The sequence below is a fragment of the Tympanuchus pallidicinctus genome, unplaced genomic scaffold (assembly GCF_026119805.1).
Source record: "Tympanuchus pallidicinctus isolate F22 unplaced genomic scaffold, pur_lepc_1.0 scaffold22, whole genome shotgun sequence".
Classification (NCBI taxonomy): Eukaryota; Metazoa; Chordata; class Aves; order Galliformes; family Phasianidae; genus Tympanuchus; species Tympanuchus pallidicinctus.
Window position 1 is genome coordinate 9,700,778 of NW_026294739.1, and position 22,097 is coordinate 9,722,874.

General features: G+C 39.6%; 1 protein-coding gene across 1 annotated transcript; it reads right to left on the bottom strand.

Moving 5' to 3' along the window:
* Positions 1–6: 6 nt before the first annotated feature.
* On the bottom strand, positions 7–21,561 carry GK5 (glycerol kinase 5). Its single transcript, XM_052686326.1, has 16 exons — positions 21,375–21,561; positions 21,131–21,224; positions 18,836–18,911; positions 18,261–18,354; positions 17,248–17,379; positions 15,869–15,944; positions 15,161–15,222; positions 14,996–15,069; positions 14,602–14,662; positions 13,325–13,451; positions 12,591–12,695; positions 10,078–10,163; positions 5,659–5,762; positions 4,465–4,524; positions 2,271–2,404; positions 7–975 (listed from the first exon to the last, which is right to left on the bottom strand). The coding sequence occupies exons 1-16, from the start codon at positions 21,504–21,506 to the stop codon at positions 839–841; spliced, it is 1,554 nt and encodes a 517-aa protein (XP_052542286.1). The 5' UTR covers positions 21,507–21,561; the 3' UTR covers positions 7–838.
* Between the last annotated feature and the right edge of the window lie 536 nt (positions 21,562–22,097).

Here is a 22,097-nt window from a genome sequence, read left to right on the forward strand (position 1 = left end):
AACATGTTTCTTTAATTACAGTTTATTTTGCAAATGTAAAAGTAGTAACTTCAAAAATAGACTTTCAACCCTGTTTTTCCCAATAATAATAAGATGTAATGATGGGCTTGAAAATATTACAGACTTTTTACAAGTTAAATGCAGTTACAGGTATGCTAACATTCATATTAATCATGCCATATAATGCAGTTTTTGTCTTCATAAAATTTAAAAAATGTAGCTACAAACTAGATAGGTAGTAAACATCAGCTACAAAAATCCTGGAAAGAAGCATCTTTTAAGGAGTTTTGAAAGCATATTTGCTTTTGTTTCTCATCTTAATTTTGTGATAATCCCGAGGCATCACAAAAATGCCATCAGACAGCTGGGTCAAATGCTTCCTTAAAAAGTCAATCAAAATGTGGTAACAGGCAAACAATTTCCCATAATTTCCTAAATAATTATTTTTTTTCCTTAGAAATACCTAGGGAAGTGCATGTCCCTTTTTAGATTCCTTGATGGTTAACATATCAAAGCTTTTAAAGATCAGATGAGAGATGAGTTCCTCAGTAGAAAACACATCATAGGAAAAAACTCCCAACATATAAAGTATGGTTTCAAGCAGTTGGGCCACCCAAAGGGGGTCACTGAAGGGACACAAATGCTGCATCTGGACTACAGCTGGTGTGAGGATGATACGAAGGTTCACTGTGGAATGGTAAGTTCTCCAATAGCACAAAGGTTACCAAAGGACCTTATAACCTTTGTATACCATCACAAATTTCAGTTACAATTTTAACCATTCTGTTAACTACAAAATCTTATAATTTGATTCCTTCTATCTCCAAAATGTCAATTTCTACCAGTGCAAGGAGCACTTCACCGCTTGCATCCAGGTGTCCATAGCAGGTTTGTATTCCTCCTCATCCTTCTGAGGCTCAAAAACTGTTTCTATTCGCCTCAGCTTCTTTAGCTGTTCTTTGTCAGTCCAAAGTCCTATAAACAGAAAGTTCATTCTCAGGCTCAACTACAAATATGTTATTTTTGAGTTGCTTTAATTTACTTACAAGAGATCCAAACCAGAAACACAATAAGAAATCATGACAGCTTTTCTTTACTTAACCAACAACTTTCTCAGAAGGAAGCATATTTTTTTTTACATTGTGAACTGCTTTCCAATAGCATCCACTTGTTTGGAATGCTGACAACAGCACATCTGCTTAACTGGGATAGTTTCCAAGGAACAGCTCTGGAAGACTGAAGTTCACTTAAATTTCATCAACACTATGCCTTCAGTTGCAGGTCCCTCTAAATGAAACCAAAACTTAGCACTATTGCCTTTCCTCATGCCCTAAAAAGTACATAAAGAAAATAGCTGCTGTTACATATTCAAATTAATTTATGGTATTGAATCGTTCTTGTCTGTCAAAGGACCTTTTTTCAGTTTTAATTGCTGGATAAGCCTTACCTGAGCATGTGATTTTATCTTAGTTATGTTATTTACATATCAAAGCAATTTAGTGAGGTATCCATCTACAAAATGCAGAATTTCCATTAGGAACCACTGACAATTTGTAGTTTAAAGTCAGGTCAATTATACAAGCCAGTTCTTTCCGAGTAAAGCTGGATTCCCCTCCGCCCTCATTCATCTATTCTGTAATTCCACTGTACTCATGTCTGTGAAAATCTCAAAGAATAAAGACTCAGTTCAGAGGTGACAGGATACAGCTTCACAGTGCTGAACATGAGCAAGGCAGCCACCTTCTCACATGATCCATGCACACCAAGCACTGCTTCACACAGTATGAAAATGGAAAGGGACTTGTAGTGTCCAGGTCAAGGAAAAGAGAGGGAGCAAAGAAGAGAGGGTTCACCTCTCTTCTCTAGCAGTGCGTCCTTCTAAATGCAAATAAACACTAAAGCCTATATGCAGATATTTTTCATGTTAAGCTTCCTGTTGCTATTCATTTATGTAAAACCCAAGGATAAAACTGCTCAACATATTAGGACATTGTGATAAAAATACAATATGGTCCTTATTTATGTATGGCCCTATCATTCTTTGGTCCATCAAACACAACAAGCACATGGATAAAAAGGACTGTACAAAAGTGAACGCTTTTTACTGCAGCTTCCCATAAAAGTGGGTGAAGTAATGGTGGACATTTTACAATTAAGTCTACAATGTTGTTGTTTTTTGTTATTGTTTCTTTTCCTGATGATATTTCCTTATCTACAAACATACATATTGTCAGGGAAAACATGAATTTTAGATGTATTTGTATACATACCTGATGCAAGACCTGCAAGAAAAGCTGCACCAAGACTAGACATATCTGTATTTGAAGGCTTTTCTATTTTCTTATTAATCAAATCTGAAGTCATCTGCATGACAAAACTGTTATTACTGACACCTCCGTCAGCTCTACAAGGAGAGGAGAAGATTAAAAGAAAAATAGAAGTGTTTAGTTCTAATACTTATTTACCAATGTTTCACAAAACAAATCCTGAGGTTTCACATCCTTGCACAGATCTTTCCATTACTTACGCACAAATGGATTTTCAGAAAAAGTATCGGGTAACAAAACCCTTCAGTTGCTTAGAAAATGTCACTAATTCAAATGCATCAGCTGGAATGTTCTATATCACAAGAAAATGCCTCAAGAAAATTTTGGCAGATTTTGGATGTTTCTGAAGGTAAAATAATGAAATACTGCCTGATTGGTGAGGTTAACAGCATTTTACTGATCTGTACACACAATTAAACTGGATTTCAACCTCTATACTATGGAATAAAAAAATGCTACCTGCAAAGTCAGTATCTTACTATCAGTCACATGCATTTTCCTTGTTCTGTAAAAATAAAACACTCATTTGATTCAAGCTACAAGATAGGAAAATAAAATAAAGTTTGCAAATACTGTTTTATATAGCTTTGCTGCTAGATATGCTGAACATTCAACCTATTCTGTACATATTCTAGCAAAACGTTCCTTTATGCCATGACACCACGATGTGCAATTACTTCACAACAACTGAACAGGCTGCATTCCAGTACTCCACAGAGCACCAGGACCATCCTTGTAGAGGCCACTGCGGACTGCTGGAACACAGAACACAACAGCCTTCTCGGTGCTTTCCTTGATGGCATTGAGACAAGCAACAAGCAGTGATAGGAATATATAAGACTAATTAAAACAACACCTTTTTAGGAGCTTGTAGGAGGCAGAGGCTGGGAACAAAGGATATGGGACAGTAGCTAAAAAAGGAATGAACATACAGAGGGTAAGTAACCTCAAGGCAGGATAAAACAAGATTCAGAAGTAACGGATTGTTAGTAAAGAGGACAAAAGAAAGCGAGTAAAATGTACACTGTACAGAAAAAGCCACGGAGGGTATGTCATTATCTTCTAACCCTTGATCCACAAGCTAAATTTCTACCGATATTAGCAAACTGTATTATAGTCACTATATGAAACAATAACTTTATAATAAGGAATAAAACAAAATACAATCACACAATTTAAAGTTTACATTATACCATAAACAAGATCAGAATTTCCTAAGGAATCACTGCTACCCATCACTACTGCACTGAGCCTAGCTGTATCTTCACCTACTCAGTTCCATGCAATGGAACACATGAACTCGTACCTTCCCCTACCTTTGTACTTTCACCTTCCTTCCACCATTCACATTTCTCATTTCTCATCTGCCCACATGCCTCCAATCTACCTCTCCCTTTGCATGGGTATTCCACCCATGGAAAGTGACAGAAAGTCTCTTCACTGTTCTTGATTGCGACACCGCAATGACCCCTGGCTGTCAGAAGGAGAACTTTGGGAAGGCTTTTCTCAGCACAACGGGCTGGAGGCTCTAGAGTAACGACTGTGTACAGGCTAAGTACCTACTAAAATGAGCAGGGTAGTTTTCCAGAACAGAATTCTGCTAAATCTTTCCAAGAAGTTGTGATTAGCCTATTCCAGCCTATTCTACTATTGCCTCACTAAACTGGATTTACTTATTAAAAGACTGAAACAAGCCAACGTCTTTACATTTGAAATGTAAAAACATTCTTCCTCTTACACTTCAAAAACAGGTCCAGTTTTAACTAAGGCTTCAGAAAACAATCACTCTGTGACAGACCCCACATAAAAAATTCCATTACAAAAGGATTTTATTATAAAGGGTAGGATGATTTTTGTAACAGGCATTGCTATATGTATTCTAATGCTGCATGAGAATAATTTCATCTTAGTTTTTTAAATCAGTGCAAGTCCTTACTGTCTACTGAGAACCATCAGTGCCAATCATTTATTAATAAATGACCCCTCTGTGCCAATTTTGAAGTTACATCAGCATTCTAATTGGTAATAGTCCATTTCTCAGCAGCAGAATTCTTACACTAAGATAAAATACATGATTAAGTTTACACCTGTTTATATCAAACTCTCACATATCTAACTGAAGCTGCAAGGAACTTACCGAACAGTTTGAAGAGGAATGCGTACTTTCTTCACAATGATATCAAAAAGCTGTTTGTTTCTGAAAAAAATAAAAAAATTAGTTCCATTAAGAAGTATGAATTCCATAAAGTGCTTCCAGTATCTACACAGTCAGAAAATAAAATACAAGGCAAAAAATGCCTCAGTTGGGTCAAAACCACTGCATAGTTAACAAGCTTCCAGAATGCTTAAGGAAAAAAAAAAAACAACAAAACACAAGCACTGTGAAATTCAGTATCATACCATTAAAAAGACACAGATATAGCTAAACCACAACCCGTTTTACTGCAATGCATGGCACCATGGAATGCACATTTATTCCCTGCTAAAAATGATTACAAGCTTTCATAGACAAAATGGAACTGCTGATACAAGAAGTGGTTTAGAGTGATGAAAATGCACTGACAGAAGTGTCAACTGAAATTTCTCCAACTGTTCTTTAAAGGGAACATCTGGAAGCTCTAAGTCTGACTTGTTCTGAACCCTAAACACAAAGGCTCTCCACCTTGTTTTTAAGAGATGCAGGCTTCAGTTCAGGAATTACTGCATCTCAAGTTTCTCTTACAGGGAAGAAAAAACTGCATTTGAGACAGCGGCAGCGATTCAGAACGTTGTCACCTTCTCCAGACACTCTACCCTCGAACTGTATCTACATCAGTTCCAGTCATGCTGGCTGGCATTGCAAGGCAGAACAATATGTTTCACAGTGAGCTAGATATGTGATAATATCAGTGACTAATTGCAATGTTTTCAGCCTTGACTGTTAGATTGGTAAGTTCTTGTCTATCCAAATATTTCACCATATCTAAGGTACCTATTACTCCATTTTATAAAACACCAAGATTCAAACTTCAGACAAAGAGCAAATATGAGTACACTGTCAGGAAAGTAAAGACACATTTTCAACAAAATATTTTTAGAATTTGTCAAAAAACAGTATGATTTAAGAATCTCTACATGGCAACTTCAGAACAAAAAACTCTAAACTAATAAATATATGCAGGTTTATTTGTAATGTATTCAAAAGAACAGAAGAGGCAGCCGAAATTCCTTTTCAACATTACTACAGTGGATGACTACAATTTGTATTTTACAAACTGTGGAAGTAAACATATGTATTTAATACTGCTGGTTAAAACAAAACCAAGTGTGATAACGTTAAGCATGGAATTACCTGAAAGCTACAGATTCCAGGATAGCTCGTACAAGATGGTTTCTGGTAGTAGTAGGTTTCAGCCCCATGAAAGAGGCACATAAGCATGGATCATTTGCAGAAACCTGCAGAAAAGATTTCACAATGAGTTTGGTGAGTTATGTTTGAAGACTTTTGAGAAAGCAGTCAAATAATAAGAAAAAAAGTAACTTACGACAGTTAGAGGCAGCATAGTGAAAGAAGAAAATTGAAAACAATATGTGAGCAGTATATAGTGTTATTAGCTAACTCTGTGAATGTTTTAGTTTCTTTCAACAGCAAAAGTGTTAAGTGACTTCTTCCAAACCTGACACACTAACACTTATGACTTCTCTCTGAAGTCCATGCAGTGTACATGTGAAGTATACAGCACAGGGCACATTGATACTGCTGTTATCTGGCAAAATCACATTTTTTTTTTTTTTTTTTTTTTTTTTTTTTAATAACTCCCTTCTCTAAACCTCTGAAAAAAATGAAATTCCAAGCAATTTATGCCAGCATCTACTCAGTGGAGTCAAGCAGACATTACAGTTTTAGAAGTGTTCTAAAAGTTGGGTTCTTAGAGGGAACGCTGACAAGGATGGTAATCACTTTGACTAGCTTACACAACAGTCTGTTTTCAGTGACATGATTAACAGTTTCCAACCAAAATTCGAATGCTCACTAAGTTGTCTTCTTTTGCACTGGAGGACAATTGGATAAATCTCCACTCCACCTCTCCACTCCTTTCACAAACTTTATCACAAGGAATTAGTTTGCTGGTCCCACCTGGTTTGTGATAACGCTAAGTCTTATTTTTACCACAGACAGCAGTTTTCAATTTGAAACAATTCTTTCTAATTGCACTGAGTTATGTATTAGTTATGACAATACATAATGAAAGCTCGAACTTTATGCTCATAAAAAGCATGAACACATTTACTAAGTAAATGAAGAAAATGCTAGCATATGAGAAAAAATTATACGTGGATAGGTATATATAGGTGCATATATATATACACACCTCAAGTACTGTGTCCAGTTTTGGGTCCCTCACTGCAAGAAAGATATTGAGGCCCTGGAACGTGTTCAAAGGAGGGCAACAAAGCTGGTGAGGGGTCTGGAACACAGGCCTTATGAGGAGAGGCTGAAGGAGCTGGGAATGTTCAGCCTGGAGAAGAGGAGGCTCAGGGGAGACCTCATTGCTCTCTATAAATTCCTGAAGGGAGGTTGTAGTGAGCTGGGGGTCGGCCTCTTCTCTCGTGTCATCAGTAATAGGACCAGGGGGAATGGCTTCAAGCTACGGCAGGGGAGATTCAGGCTGGACATTAGGAAGTATTAATTTTCAGAAAGGGTGGTCAGGCACTGGAATGGATGCCCAGGGAGGTGGTGGAGTCACCGACCCTGGGGGTGTTCAAGGAAAGGCTGGATGTTGTGTTGAGGGACATGGTTTAGTGGGAGCTATTGGGAATAGGTGAACGGTTGGACTGGATGATCTTTTAGGTCTTTTCCAACCTTGGTGATTCTATGATTCTATATATGCAGCAGCACAAGAATGGAAAATACTGAACTACCACTTAAATAGTAGATCATGATCAGCAACTACCAAGCAGTTTGTTCCTAAGTAGAACAAACTTTCACATTTGAAGAAAAAGAAAATACTCTTTCCTTTTCCCACATACATAAGTGCCCTTTCCATTCTAAGAAGGGAACCATCTGTGCCCACCCAGAAACATAATGAAGATTCACTGTTCACAGATATTCATAGCAAACAAACCCAAAAGTGTGCATTCAAGCTCTGTGCATAGGTGTCTTGAAAGAATCAGTCAATTAAATTACTACTCATTTCGAAACAAAAAAAAACAAACAAAACAAAGAGCCACAAAGTGATAGTTGTACATATACATTCATACAGACCAATGAATAGCTGTTTTTGCTGCTACTAGCAACCATAGCAAACTCCTATTTCTGACAGAATAAAAACAAGAATGATTAATGCACATATTCACTCAATTTCATGTCTACTTTCACAATGACGTCCTTTCAGTGTACTGCATCACAGCATACAACCCAGTAAGAAGTGAATTTGTTCCTACTGCCTTCACGTGGATCAGTAGAGAACCATTTTACTCTGTGTAGGAAATGAACATACAGGCGTCATGAAAACCCTCCTAACTGCCATCACTCTGAAGTCTAAGAAACACTACCATACCACCCTTTTGTCAGCATCCAGCCAGTGACGCTAAGCAGCAAGCAGGTGAACTCAACTCTGCTCATGTCCCTTTTCACACCATTTGACCCAGTTCATTTCTAAACTAACACAGAATCTCTCCCTGCTGGTCTACTAGAATGCTACTAGCAGTTACCAAGTGTCAAAAATGAACAGAAATCCAGACATCTTTTCCCTTCTTCCTCTTCTGATTTTCTTTTTGGAAGTATCGTTCCTAAATTTGGACTGGGAATATTCAAACTACGAATAAAGACAACAGAAGCTTCTTGGTGTTTACCAAGAAGGTAGCTGAGGTTCATTCTGGAGACAGTGTCAAGGCAGCACGGCAGGAAAAAAAACAGCACAAGTGAAAGAACACCAACCAACATCTCTAGAACTTAAATACTACCAGAATTAAAGCGTCAAATGTAAGATTCAGACTAATATTTGTCTGCATTGGAAATCCTTTCTGCAACACTGCAATTTGCCATGGCTCAGTAATTGCTTATTCAGAGCATAATTTCTCACAGTAAATGCTAAATGAAAGCACCTTAGCTTAACCAAGTTTTACAATGCTAAAAATAAAGCTAATGATTAGGGCAGTTGTTTGATTAGAAGGTTGCTGGGCTAGCTGTAGGTTAAAGTAATTATTTCTAAGACACTAACCTTGGGAATGATCAAATTGAGTATTGTAAGCCAGTGAAAAACCAAAACCCTAGCTTTTACACCCACACAGAAAGAGAAGCTGTCAAAAACATTCCATGTAATTCCAAGATGTACATATTCAAACCAGTGAATTACAAACTCTTCTAAGAGGGAAGAAAAAAAATAATCTGGTGATTTTTGAAGGCTTTCCTTTCAACGTACCCACTGTAAAGTTTATAAAGTTAATATGCCAGATGACAACTTAGAGAACAAGTCTATACCATGAAGTTTCTCCTGAACAGCAACACTGACTAGAAAACAAACAATTTTTGTGGAGAAAAATGGCTACTTTCATGGTGGCAAACCCACGGCATAGAAACAGCTTTTAGTCACGATATCTCATGCTGCTCAGGGAAGTGGCAGAACTTGACAAAAAAGGTTGGGAGTCTCTGCAGCCTGCAGGTCAGCAACAGCTACATTAGCAACACCTGCTCATTCTCATTCTGTATGAAGGTCTGTCTTGGAGCTCTGACTTGCAGCTCTGTCACTCTGTGATGACAAATTACAAATTATTACTACCAATTGTCAAGCCCATACTGGAAGCAACTGTTGTGCAGCTGAATAGGCAGTGTGTCAGCTCCCCCAGTGAACTGCAACAAAGCATCACCCTTCTTGCTGCCTCTGCACAGGAACAGTATCTCACCTCCATGAAGAAATGCAAAGGGGATCATGAAACAGGAAAGGGCAGACAAGAGTATGGATATATGGTATTTAGCATAACTGGAAAGCAAGAAGAAACAATCCAGAGCCTGTAATTTAGAAGGGACCAAGTAATTGCAGGGAGCTCCTCAAATCAAGAGGAAAATAAAAGAAACTTATTGGAAGATGGAGGGGACTAAAATGCAAAACAAACGTCAGGAAATCCTTAATATATGCACTGTGCTCACTAACAGTATCAAACAAAGCACAAAACCTAGTTTAGTTGGAAAAAACTAACAGGTTAAAATCTGTGTAACCAAGAAATGTCTGTCTATTGTTACCTTTGCTTTTCATAACCTCAGGACCTCCAAACTTACTTATATTTAAGGTACATGTCTAAATACTCTGATGAATTACAAACTATTAACACTACTAACACTATTAACACTACTATATTGAAAAGAGGCAGGATAAAAGGAATTATTTTAGCACAGGACTTGGAAGTGCTATCTCGCTGAAGGCTCTGTATGAGGCAGGAAAGATATGGGTTCAGTTTCTCTGTCTGTGGAGACTGTCTGTCCTACAGTGGACAAGTCACACAGCTTATCTGTCAGCTCACCATGTGCACAATGGAAGTAATTTCCTACTTCATAGGCTTTTTCTCTTGCAAGGGAAAGCTCTACTTAAGGATTCTTACTATAAACATCCTCACACGATGTGGTGAGGAGCAGAAAATAAAAACATGAATATTAGAGATTAAATATGGTGTTAAAATGTAAATTACAACATTGAAATGAGACAGAAGTTGTAATTTTAACTGAGCTATTAACAAAACATATTCTTTACTATATTAATAACTATAATTTTACCTGAAAACCTGGAACAAAACAAACGCCTTGAGAATCAACAATACTCCGTGCCATTTTTGCTGTTTCATCTACATTGGTGAAAAGATCTGTAAAGATGCATAGTACATATGCTTTTATTGTTTATTTTGATTTCTTTATATACTATTAAGAGACAAAAAGCTAGAATTGGGTCACCTCCTTTTGTAATACTTCCCAGTCCCTTTGTAATATTTCTTAAATTTGTTCTAAGGGAAAATCAATACTTCTCCTCTATTTCATGTCCAGTCACATAAATTCAAATGAAGACTAAATTAAAAAAGACCCTCTCCTATCTGTCATGCTACAGCCTTTTAATCATTGTGTTCTGTAAAAGATCACTAGCTTTCCAGACAAATAGATCTAAATAGGAGTTGAGATGGCTAACAGCAGCACCTATGCTAAAAAAAACCTAGAGCCTTGAAAAACATGAAACACATTTTACTGTTTTCTCTGCAAAGATACTGTTACTGTCAAACTAAACACCAAGTGTCTAAAGAGGAAGTCCTTGCTACCCATCATATTTTAACAGCTCTGAATTTCTGTATGTATATTTATATATTGTATATATCATTACTATTGTTTTTAAACAAGAGATTGACAAGAATATCAGACCCTACTATCACATCTTTCACAGAGGTTGCTCTAACTGTAACTGGATGGTTATATTTCAAAACTTATTACAGACATCCCCTTTTGAGCTTATTCTTCACTCATATACATTTCTTAGGTGGCCACATAACACATCATCAAAAGACCAGAGATCTCCTGTAGATGATACCTACAGTTTTATCTTGTTTAAGTAGTAAGTCCTCCTACCAAAGATAGGTTAATCTAACTCAACTTTTAAAAAAACACTTGGAAACTTACCAGAACTTTCAATTTTACCTCCACAAATGTTTGAAAGTTTGGGATCCTACTGTGCCCAGACTAATTAGCCTAAATCATATCTTTCTGTTCTTCTCGCACTTGCTATTTCTGAACCATATAGTACTTCTATGGTAGGATAGAGAGTGAAAAAAACTGAGTGAGATTCACTTCAACTTGCAATTTTAAATACTACTTTTTCAGAATTATTAGATATACCACCACAAGAAAACTATTCAACCAACTTGTCTTGCAACAGAAATTTCTACTTCCAAAACATGACTGTTATTACATATCACCTTCAGCCATGTTGAGCCTCACCATCCTCACCTTCCCTTGTTTTGACCCAATTCTTTCAGCAAAGCAAAAGTTTTACTGTTTACTATTTACTTGTGATAAAAGTTTCTTAACATTGTCTCCTGCAATTGTGTTTCCAGAAAACAAAGGTCTTGCTTACTAGAAATACTTACAGTACTATTTTACTGTATTTTAATCTTATTTTTTAAATCTGGTTCTAGAGCTTCCCCCCCTTTTGCCCATAGTAGCAACTGTAGGTCATGTCCATTTCAGTACTAGCTGACTAAAAACCCTTCATGCTCTTTGCTCTGCATATACCAACAATCTCCATTTTAAGTATGGGTAAGTAGCATGAAATTTGAAGTAGTAAATTACTTATGTAGCTGAACTATGTGTGGAAATGAGTAATTTCCTCAAAAGATTAATGGCACTGATGAAGAACCACGAATCAGTACTCAATACTTAAGGATCTGCATGTATATGCACGTATTCACTAGGGGTTGAGAACTTAATTGTGGAATTTGGTGGTAGGTTATACTTCAGGAAAGCCTTTCTCAGATAATCCAAAATTTGGGTCATAAATTCCTTCTTTGCATCCCACTAAGGCTTACTAAGTTTTTAAGCAAGACAAGTAAACAGTGTATTAGAACACTGAGGAAAGCTCTCCTATAAACAACTGGTAGATCTCAACATCAATTACCAGAAGGCTAAGATACTCTTAGGCTTTTATTAAACAGACATGCAAGTAATTTTCAAGCCTGTTGCTAACTCTGAGATGTAGAGCTAGCAATCTCTCAAAACCATTAACAAAGTATTTGTGGGTTGCAGCATCTACAATTATGCTAACTAGACTGAACTGGCAGTCAGCTCCTGTGTTTCTTCTCAAGTCCAAATACCACAAAACAACAAATACCACAGAAGTCTCCTTTATGCCAATTCTATTTAAGTCTGGATACCAGGTTAAGAATAACCAAATAAAAAGGTACCAGGAAGCTTGTTATGCTCAGGAGTAGCACATTTCAGGAACATAGTAACACACATAAAGGATGACCTCAGAGACAGAATCTGAAGAGGAAATGATTATGCAAAATGTGTGCAAGCCAATCTAAGGCATTTTAAGAGAACAGAGATTAATTCTACTAAATCTAAACTATTTGCAGTAAACACACTCACCAGAGAACTTCCTGCAAATACTGTGGATGTCCCAAACACGTGGGCTAGTTTCTTCAATCATGGATAATAACACAAAGCCCAAGATCATAGCTATAACCCTATAAAGTGGAGTAGTAAGTAGCAATATATTTCATCCTACTACAAAATCAAAAACTACTTACTTATATCCTGTGCCCACTTTATGGTAGTGCCAATGTTTGACATAGAGCCTTCAGTTAAGTAAACAACTTCTTCCCCAATCTTCCAACCAATCAGTGGATACAGACCTTAATAATTTTCCATGAAACAAAACAAAAGACGTAATTAAATTACAGTGCTTCCAGGGAAACACAGACAATGAATCCAAATAAAAACATAGCATTTTTTTAAAAATTTCCTTCCAAGAATTAAAATAGCCACTTACGACAAACTAACTTGGCAGACCATCAGAGTTCACACCTACAACATTTTCAACACCAGAGAAACACAGATGAGCCCAGTTTTAGTATTTTAATACAAAATTAATGATTGCTAAGTACACACTTCAAAGTACAAAGTACAAGGGCTGGAACTTACAGTGTTCCACAGGAAAATTCTGATGTGAGAAAACACAGCACCAACCCCTTACACTTCCATTCCTCCACTGTACAACACTGCTACCAAGAAGTACCACTAGTAATTATACATGGTGTCTTAATCCATTTGTTTTTTCTCCTCTGTTTTTCTGTTCTTAGGAATTGTATTTCAGGACTACTAAGACTGCCATTTCTAATCAAAAATTTTCAGAGTCCTCTACCCTGAAAATGTTCTTAAGCTGTCTTTCTACAGCTGAAGACAGAAGGCTGAGCGTAACAATTTTGCATTGTCATCATTAAAAACTGTTAAACAAAACGAAATTATGTAAAACACAGCTTACCCCTGCGTGATGCACACAGATTCCCTCCTGTATTAACATTCCAGAAACCACCTGTACCCATTGTCAGTTTAACATCTCCTGGCTGAAAGCAGCATTCTCCAAACATTGCTGACTGCTGGTCAGCTACCTGCCACAGCAACAAAAATGCACTGAGAAGTTAGCCACCAACATACAAGGCTGCTGGATTTTAAGAGATCGCTGCAAACATTTCAGTGTATTGAATACAAATAAGTATTCAGAAGGGAACTGAGCGTAGAGAGCATCTCTGTACAATTTCTCAAGTATTTGCATGCCATTCTAACACAGTCAGATTTATCACTAGAGGCAAATTAAACCATGTTTCAGTTCCAGCTTCCAAGATACGAACTTGCAATGCTGAAAAATATGTTTTGAAAATAGAAACTGTCTGCTGTTCGAGTCTTTTACAAGAATTATTGGGCTTCTGCAGTCTCAGGGAAAAGACAGAAAGTAGAACGGCTTGAATTTCTCTAATTACAAAGTTTTTGAGGCTCTTAACTCCCTTTTTACCTGCTGCCCCTCCTGTACCAAATCGTTCCATGATGACTTTATCCAACAATGACGATTTGTTAAATTTGTTTACTTCTGTTTGTGCCTTAGTGAAAACATAAATTTATAGCTGAGGCTACAGTTCTAGAAACAGCAGGAGGAATTCATAATAGAGGATATGACATACTTTCCATTTAGCTCGGTTCAGGCAGATTTTTCTACACTACTGCAATAATATGTTTTTTCCTATCCAAACTCCAACTACTAAGACAATAAAATATTGTTCTCCCCATGTTTTTAGGGAAAATAAATAAAATGTACCACAAGTGGATCCACCAACAAACACCCTTACATTGGATGGTTGGACTGGATCATCTTAGAGGTCTTTCCCAAGCTTAATAATTCTATGACAGTGTCTTACTGCAGCCAAGTTAGGCTGTATCTTATTGCAAGACTCTATTTAGAAGAAGTGACTTTAAGCTAAAGAGAGATTATCACAGCTTAGAATGGAACCCAGGTCAGTTAAATTCTATGTTCAGTACTTAATCATTTGGTCATCTAACTTCAGTGGACCATAACCTCTAGAAATCCCTTTCCACTTATCTCCTCTATGCTGTAAGCTTAGTTTCTGAAGCAAAATTTAATAACTAGTTCTACTATAGTTAAGACACAGTGAAGGAATAGGGAATACTTACTTAACAACCACATATTAAATCAGAGCTAGATAAATAAAGGCACAGAAATATGAAGTGAAAAAAATCTTCACTCACCAATGCCATTATTGGAATAGGAACCCCAAATATTTCAGAGTCAGCTGATCCAAAATTGAAGCTTAAAACAAGTTTTATGAGAAACATCACAACCCTGAATTGACCTCTTTTTAAAACAAAACCCAGACATACAAGGCCTGTGTCTGTACATAAATTAAATGTAATGCTAGCTCTTTATTTTAAAGAGAGCATTAAAACTACTGCTTTAAGAATTGCTGATGGTCAAAATAAAATTCTGGATGTAGGACTAAAACTGTACTTATGCACACAATCAAAGTTTAAACTACTTTAGTAAATTTCTATATTACTTCTCCTGTGCAGGTTTTATACAGTATTTTTATAGAAGCAGTTAATTTAATAGGTATCATATCCTTAAAAATAAACCTTCAGTTACCTTGTGTCTTTCACTGGAGGATAAATAGACATTGGAATGGAAAGTAAATTACACAAAGTGGGGTTCCAACATCTCTGAAATAACAGGAAAAAAAGCAAAACATCAGAAACACTCTCAGAGTGCAGCAAATAGCAGCAATGTTTACACAGCATCAACAGCACCTACCGTGAAGGGTTCAAAAACACCTGTAGAACTGGCATTTGAGTAATCTGTAGCAAATACAGAACCTAGCATGAAAAAAGAAGAAAGGTTTCAGATGCCCAAATGTTTAAGTCATTAGAAACATTTTTTCCTCAAATGTCTCCATAGCTCCCACAGAACATAAATGTCTATAGGCAAGGTCATACTGAACACCATCACTACACCAACTACTCCTGCTGCTCCCTGCAGTGCATGTATTCCAATTACTTCATTTTATTCTCATGAAGATGCCCAGAAAAGAGCTTATCACTGACTGCACTGCATTCCATCATCACCTACACAATGGCTGAACCGCCAGTCCTCACATAGCTCCTGTTCTGGGACACAACCTTGTCATGCTTCCTCATTTCTTGTAATTTTGGCTCTTTTTTTTCCACAGAAGCTTTTCTTCAGTCAACACTAGTTAGTTCTAATAATTGCCTTTAAAACTTCAATGTTTAGAAGGCTGATTAGACACAGTAATCACTTCCTTTTCTGATTACCCTTCCAATGCTCAAAAATTAATTCAAAACTTTTTTTTTTTTAAAAAAGGTAAATATTTTTAAACATACATCATCAATTAAAAAAAAGCACACATGATCAAAACGTATTTAAATTCAGTGACAGTCATGAATATCACTGTTTAGATTCCAATACGTTTTATTACCATGTAAGAACACCCATAACACTCACCTTTAGTCAGTCTGTACAGTAACCATGTGTCCACTGTTCCAAAGCAGCAGTTATTCTTTTTGGCAGCTTCATTAGCCTGGGAACAGATGCAGAAAAAAAGGTTTTCATATTAGATACAAGAAAGAGAAACATATTTCCTGACTCGTTTTTCATTTTTCTTTGTGGTTAATAACATCCTTAGAAAATAAGTCTCTAATACCCAGTATTTCTTCAAAGAAATGTGAGCCAGCTATGCAAGTAGTATTATCCTACAGAAAAACTGCTCATGATCCTAACAGAGAATAAGGACAAACTTTAACAGCTGCTGCAGAGGAAAGAACAGCAATTAATCTTCGTAGTGCAGTGGAGGGTGGATAAAGGAAACGAGGACCAAAGCATACTGCAAAGTGCAAGAACAGAAGGAATTTGTGTCTCTTATAATTTGTGCTCATGAAGAATGAAAACAGAGCAAGCATTTTCTGGTTTGTGAGGTCATTGAAGAGTCAGATCGCCCTTTTCTTTGAGATTTTTTCCTCCTTTAAAGTAGGAAAGTGATGTTTCATCTAATGTCCACTGACCAACACTGCATACAGCCACAGAACTTAGAAAAAGAACACACAAATTAATTCATACGAAAGCATGACTGAGTGCATTATTCTCTGTAATCAAGAGACATTTTTGAGCTTTTTGGTTTGGTAATCACTTATTTGAAATATCAGAGCCTGAAAAATCTATGGAGAACGTTCATCTCACACCAAAGACCCAGAAGCTGCCTATCTTTTTATTCTGTATAATTCCAAATTCACAGCTCACGTTTTTAACAGACCCAACCAAAATATGCACATAAAAATTATCACACAAGGATTTCTTTATACAGGAAAGACAGAAACGGATGATCTCAATTTTCTTAAAAAATAACCTGAAAATTATCAGAAGTAATAAAAAAAAAAATGAAGCTCTAAATACAATAAGACAATGAGGAAAAGAGTAAGGATTAGAGCAAAGGACTAAGTAAGAAATAGCTCCGTGGTCATTGTTCCATTAGATTAAGCCAGCACAACTTATTTTACATGTTTTCCAATTTGAACTGCAACAAAACATGCCATTAATTAGCACCTGGTTGTTAAGTATGGTAATGCACAGTTAACTGTAAGAACTGGGAGAGTGCAGACTGGGAAGGTGACAGTGCCAGCTGGGAATGTGCCACAGAAAATAAACAAGCAAACAAAGTAAAATAACTAAGAGCAGAACTATACTATGTGAAATACTGTTTTGGGGTGGTTTTTTTGTGGCTTTTTTTTTTTTTTTTGAGGAAAGGAACAAAACAAACACGCAGAGGTTATGCCCAGTAGCCATGATGATGGATTCAGGAAGTTACCATTTTTCCCCTTCCAGCTTACCTCAGGTATGTTTTTAAAAACCCACGACAACTTCATAGAAGCCTGTTGTGTTGAAAAGGTAAGAAAACTGGGAGCCAAATATCGATCATTTCCAGTAAAGAAATGAAGCACTGTAAAAATAACATGGATTACCTGTTTCAAAAGAAAACAGTTACTTCTTCAATCTCTTCCTTTAAATGTTTCTCATAAATTAGTACTAAGGGATGACAATCCAGACAAAAGCAATGCTCGTGCTCAAGTTCTGTCAGAAAATCCTTACTTAAAGTTTCAGAGGCAGCCTACCCACAACAAACACCAAAGAAAAGAGCAGCTGCACTAAACAGGTCTGTCTTGCTGACTTCTGATGGCACACAGAGAGCAACTGCTCCATATTACAGACCGTCCCCTGTGTGAGCACAATGCACAGTGTGGCTGGCAGTAGTACACACTGTTATTCCCTTGACAGTTCTCCTACAGCAAACAAGCTCAATTCTCTTTTAACAGAGTAATCAAAATGTAATCATTAAAGCTCCACTCAAAATACATGACAAAACGCAGTTATTAGCTTGTTTATGTTATGCTAGCACACTTACATAAAAGTAAGTTCAGTTTTCCCTCATAGAGTAACATGAGCATGAGCAGCTCTGGCACCCTCTTTAGATGACCCCATTAAAAAGAAAACACTACTCCCAAAGTACTGCCAACCACAATTTACCTACATTCAAAAACTGTGCTTCAGCAGCGTTAGCATGTGACATTTTTACACAATGAAGAGACTGAACTGTAACAGAATACATGACAGACTTACAGACACATTTTCCCATAATTAAGTAACTTTGTGCACTTCATTACTTTTCTCAGTACCATTTTCCACACAAATCTTGTTTACTTTCTTGTTAAAGGCTTTAGGCTGCAGTGTTTCCTATGAATACGCTCTCAAGGTATCTGCAGTATTTCATATACTGTCCTTCTGCTTCCTGGCAATGAAGTGGTTATAATACATTCAGGCAATATGCTGCTTAGCAAAGTGTTACCTTCAGCAGAAGGGATCTATTCCAGGAATTCACAAGCTCAGCACTCCGTAAGTCTTGCCAGCTTATGAAATTATGAAAAGGTTTCCCCGTCCTCCTGAAAAGCAGCATTGGAACATCCTCACTTCCAATCACAGAACATACAGAACACATACAGCCCCACCTCAAAAGTCAGCAGGATACACTACTTCCAATCACAGCATTTAACAGCAGGCCAATTCCTCACACAAGGGCACTTCCTCCTGTTGAGTGTGAGAAACTGGCCATAGGCACACAGACAGTTTGGGCACAAGGCTTCTCATCAGAATTAAAAAAAAATCAATCATAGAATCATAAAATCATAGAATCATGCAGGTTGGAAAAGACCTTCAAGATCATTAAGTCTGACCAACATGTATTAATTTCTTCCAAAGCACCAAAGCAAAAATTCTGAGCTGCTGCAAATTGCCGCCATGCCAACACAACAGAGCATGACTGACAATGGCTGCCAAACAGAGTTCAGGACTTCTACAAGCTGTTCCTGTCCAGATCACTGCAAGGAACATGAATTCATTTTAACTAACACAGCATATACGTACTTGTGCCATGTGATGAAAGTGGATCTTTGTGTTGAGATGCCAAGAGCAGCGACTTGCCTCATGTGAAGTCCAGCAGCTAGAAAATAAAAAGAAAACAAATGCAATAAATTGAAGACGCTCCTCCCCTTCCCCCCAAATTACTTGTCTAATATAACCCCAAATTCTTTGGAAGGCAGAGGAAATAAACAGAACACAGGTTTACACAGACTGGGCACCTGAGTGGCTACCCAGCGAAATGATGGAGAACTCTGAACCACACCAACTAATAGCAAAGGCAGTCAATAGAGCTGCACTGCTCACAGCAGTGGAGGCACTCTGACCCTCCGTGCCATCTGAAAGGCTGGCTGGTGCCTGATTTCAGCAAACCCAGAGACAGGTGAGCTGCAAGGCACTAAGACTGTCACACCTACGTGTAAGAAACCAGTTAAAATGGGAATGTCGCATGGATGAACGTGAACAAAAGCATAAAGGAATAAGTATAATTACAAATTTAAAAACAAACAGGAAAACCCCAATAACCAAAAGGAAAGAAATGCCATGGAGAAGCAAAGCTAGACTGATTTTTGACATCAGTCTTTAAGTAATGGTGTTGCTCATCTTAAACATTATAATTCTTAAGATTTTATAATAACGAGAAATTTATGTGCATCATTTAATCACTGAATGCAACAAAATATACTTCAAATTCAGAAGTACAAGAATGTACTTTTGATACAGGCACATTTTGTTGCTGCACTTTACTTTCAAATAACTGCAGCAGAAGAGCTACTCTAATATATAAATTGATGTAAGTATTTAAATTTGTTCCCAACCATTTTCAAAGTGACTCTAGTCACCTTCCACAGTACTTCCACGTATGCTTAGAGAAGAAAAATTACATGAAAAAATGATACAGTACAAGACTGCACATAACCATCAGGCCGTTCTGGCCAAAGCACTGCTGTTCTCAAGGGTCCTCAGCCCAACTACTTGAGCAAACCGTGAGTGCTGTGGTTACACCCTGGCAATCAGCCTCTGAGTGACGCTTCCAGAAGGGCTTCCAAAGGGAAAGGGCCCACCTGACTTGCCCACCGCTCCTGCCCCGTCCTCCCCCCTGCCCACAGGCCTGGTGGTACTTCTGCCGATGTGGGCAATCATATCCATCAGCTGAAAATCAGACCAGTGCCTCTGCAAGACTGTTGGCTCCACCTGCTTGCACAAGCATTGCTGGCAAGAGCGTAAGGGAGGAGGACCTAGGAGTGGCTGGCTTAGAAACAGCAGTTCTCCCTCTCCAGCAGCAGCAGGTCTGAGCTGAAGACAGAACCAGACCAGAATTGCTGCAGCTCACTGCCAGTTGGTGTGGCAAGCTTGCTCTTCCCACCTCCATGAGCTATGAGCTGCTCGCAACACTTTTCTTGTGTCAATCACAATGTTCTCTCAGTTCCCCTGTGAACTGTGCTTATATCCATCGGAGAGAAAAACAAAACAGAACATATGGGCAACTGGTGAGCTGCTTCTAGGAAGGGCCAAACCTCAGCCAGAGAGGAGCAGGACAGTGCAGCCAGAGGCATCTTCCACCTTAGTGCACGCCAAGCCACCTCAGCTCATATCTACACACAGACCAGCAGCTCTGCAACGAAGCGCCCTGTGCCCGCTCTCTGCCCTCAGATGTCACTCCCACCCCAGCACCACACCCTCCTGGGTGCTGGCACAAATGCTTGCAAAACTCTACTGGCACAACAACAAGGTGTGGTGATTTGATGGGGGAAACTGTCGCAGATCTCAGCACCCAGCAGGAAGGTGGGACGGCCGCTTTGACAGCACCGTGGGCTCACGCTCACGTTGCACAAGCACTTAAAAGTGGCCTGTTGATAGAGAACACAGCAGCAGCTTCCCCTTCCAACAGCAACTAAAGAACCTTTGTTTCCTGATTCATCCCACAAAACGGGGGGAGGAGGGAGGGAAGGAGAAAGGGCAGGCTGTGACAAAGGGCACGTGAACGCAGTACCCGCTGCGGTCCAGCAGGGGGCACAGCAGCCCCGGCCCGCTCGTACAGAGGCGCGCGGGGCAGCAGCAGGGCGCTGTGAGCGGCGCCCAGCGGGCACCCTGCTGCTGTGCTGCACCCCCAGCCCGGCCCGAACGAAACAGCGGACGGAGAGGTGCTGTTCTACACGACGGCCTTACGGCACGCCACACGCGTGCGCTCAGCCGCCAATTTCCACCGCGATTTTAGAAATAAACACTAAGTGCAGCTCAGCAGCCGACTAGTTTTGGCAAACAAACCACCACTTTCTCGCAGAGCTCGCAAGCCCTTACCTTGCACAGCCTCTTTTACGACACCGACAAACTGCCTCCACAGAACTTCGGGATCCAGTTCCACCCATCCGGGCCGGGGGTACAGCGCCTCCACCTGCGCGCACGACACACGGCGTCACCGCGGCCCCGCGCACGGCCGGCGCTCCGGTCGCGGCGCTCCACCCGACGCCGTTACACGACGGAGCACCGCCCGCGCGGAGCCCTCCGGCGCCAGGACGGCTCGGCCCCGCGCCCCCCGCGTCACCTTCCTGCATCCGGAACCTCTGACGGCGGCCGCGCGGTCATAGACGTGGCACTTCACCGCCGTGCTGCCCACGTCCACCCCCACTACGTAGAGCGCGGAGGCGGCGCCGCCGCTCAGCTGCCCGCACGGCATCGCGCGCCACGCACCGAGTGCGAGCGGCCAGCTGCCGCCCGCCTGAAAACCGGCGTCAGGCCCCGCCGCGGGGCGGGTTCCCGCCGGCCTATGGGCGCGGGAGGCGGAGCGCGGCCCCACAGGTGGCCTGAGGCCTGGGCGGGGCCGAGCGCGCCTGGGGCGGCACGGAGCACCTGCTGCGCGCTGCCCAGCCGTTTCTGAGCGGCGCAGATATGCGCCCTCCGCACCTGCAGATGGAGCGGCTGCTTTTAAACGGAGCCATCGGAAATGCGCTGTCAGATAGGCTTAACCCGCGACAGACACTAGGAGACTTAGGCTTAGCCCCAGAGTTTAATTAGAAGAATTGCTCGTGTCGTTTTAACCCAACCCCTCGTTGAATTAGAACAGGGAAAACAAAACAGCACTGAAAATATTTTGCCCCTGAGACTCGTGGTCGGCCCCGCTTAGAAAAGCTGCATTGCAAACAAATAAAAGGGACAACTTCCTCCCGTTGTTGTACCTTTAAACCAGGAATAGCAACAGCAGCAGAGGTCACTGGGACTAAGGTTCAGGCACCCAGGAGCGGGGCTGGGAGCCTCCTCCCCAGGGAAC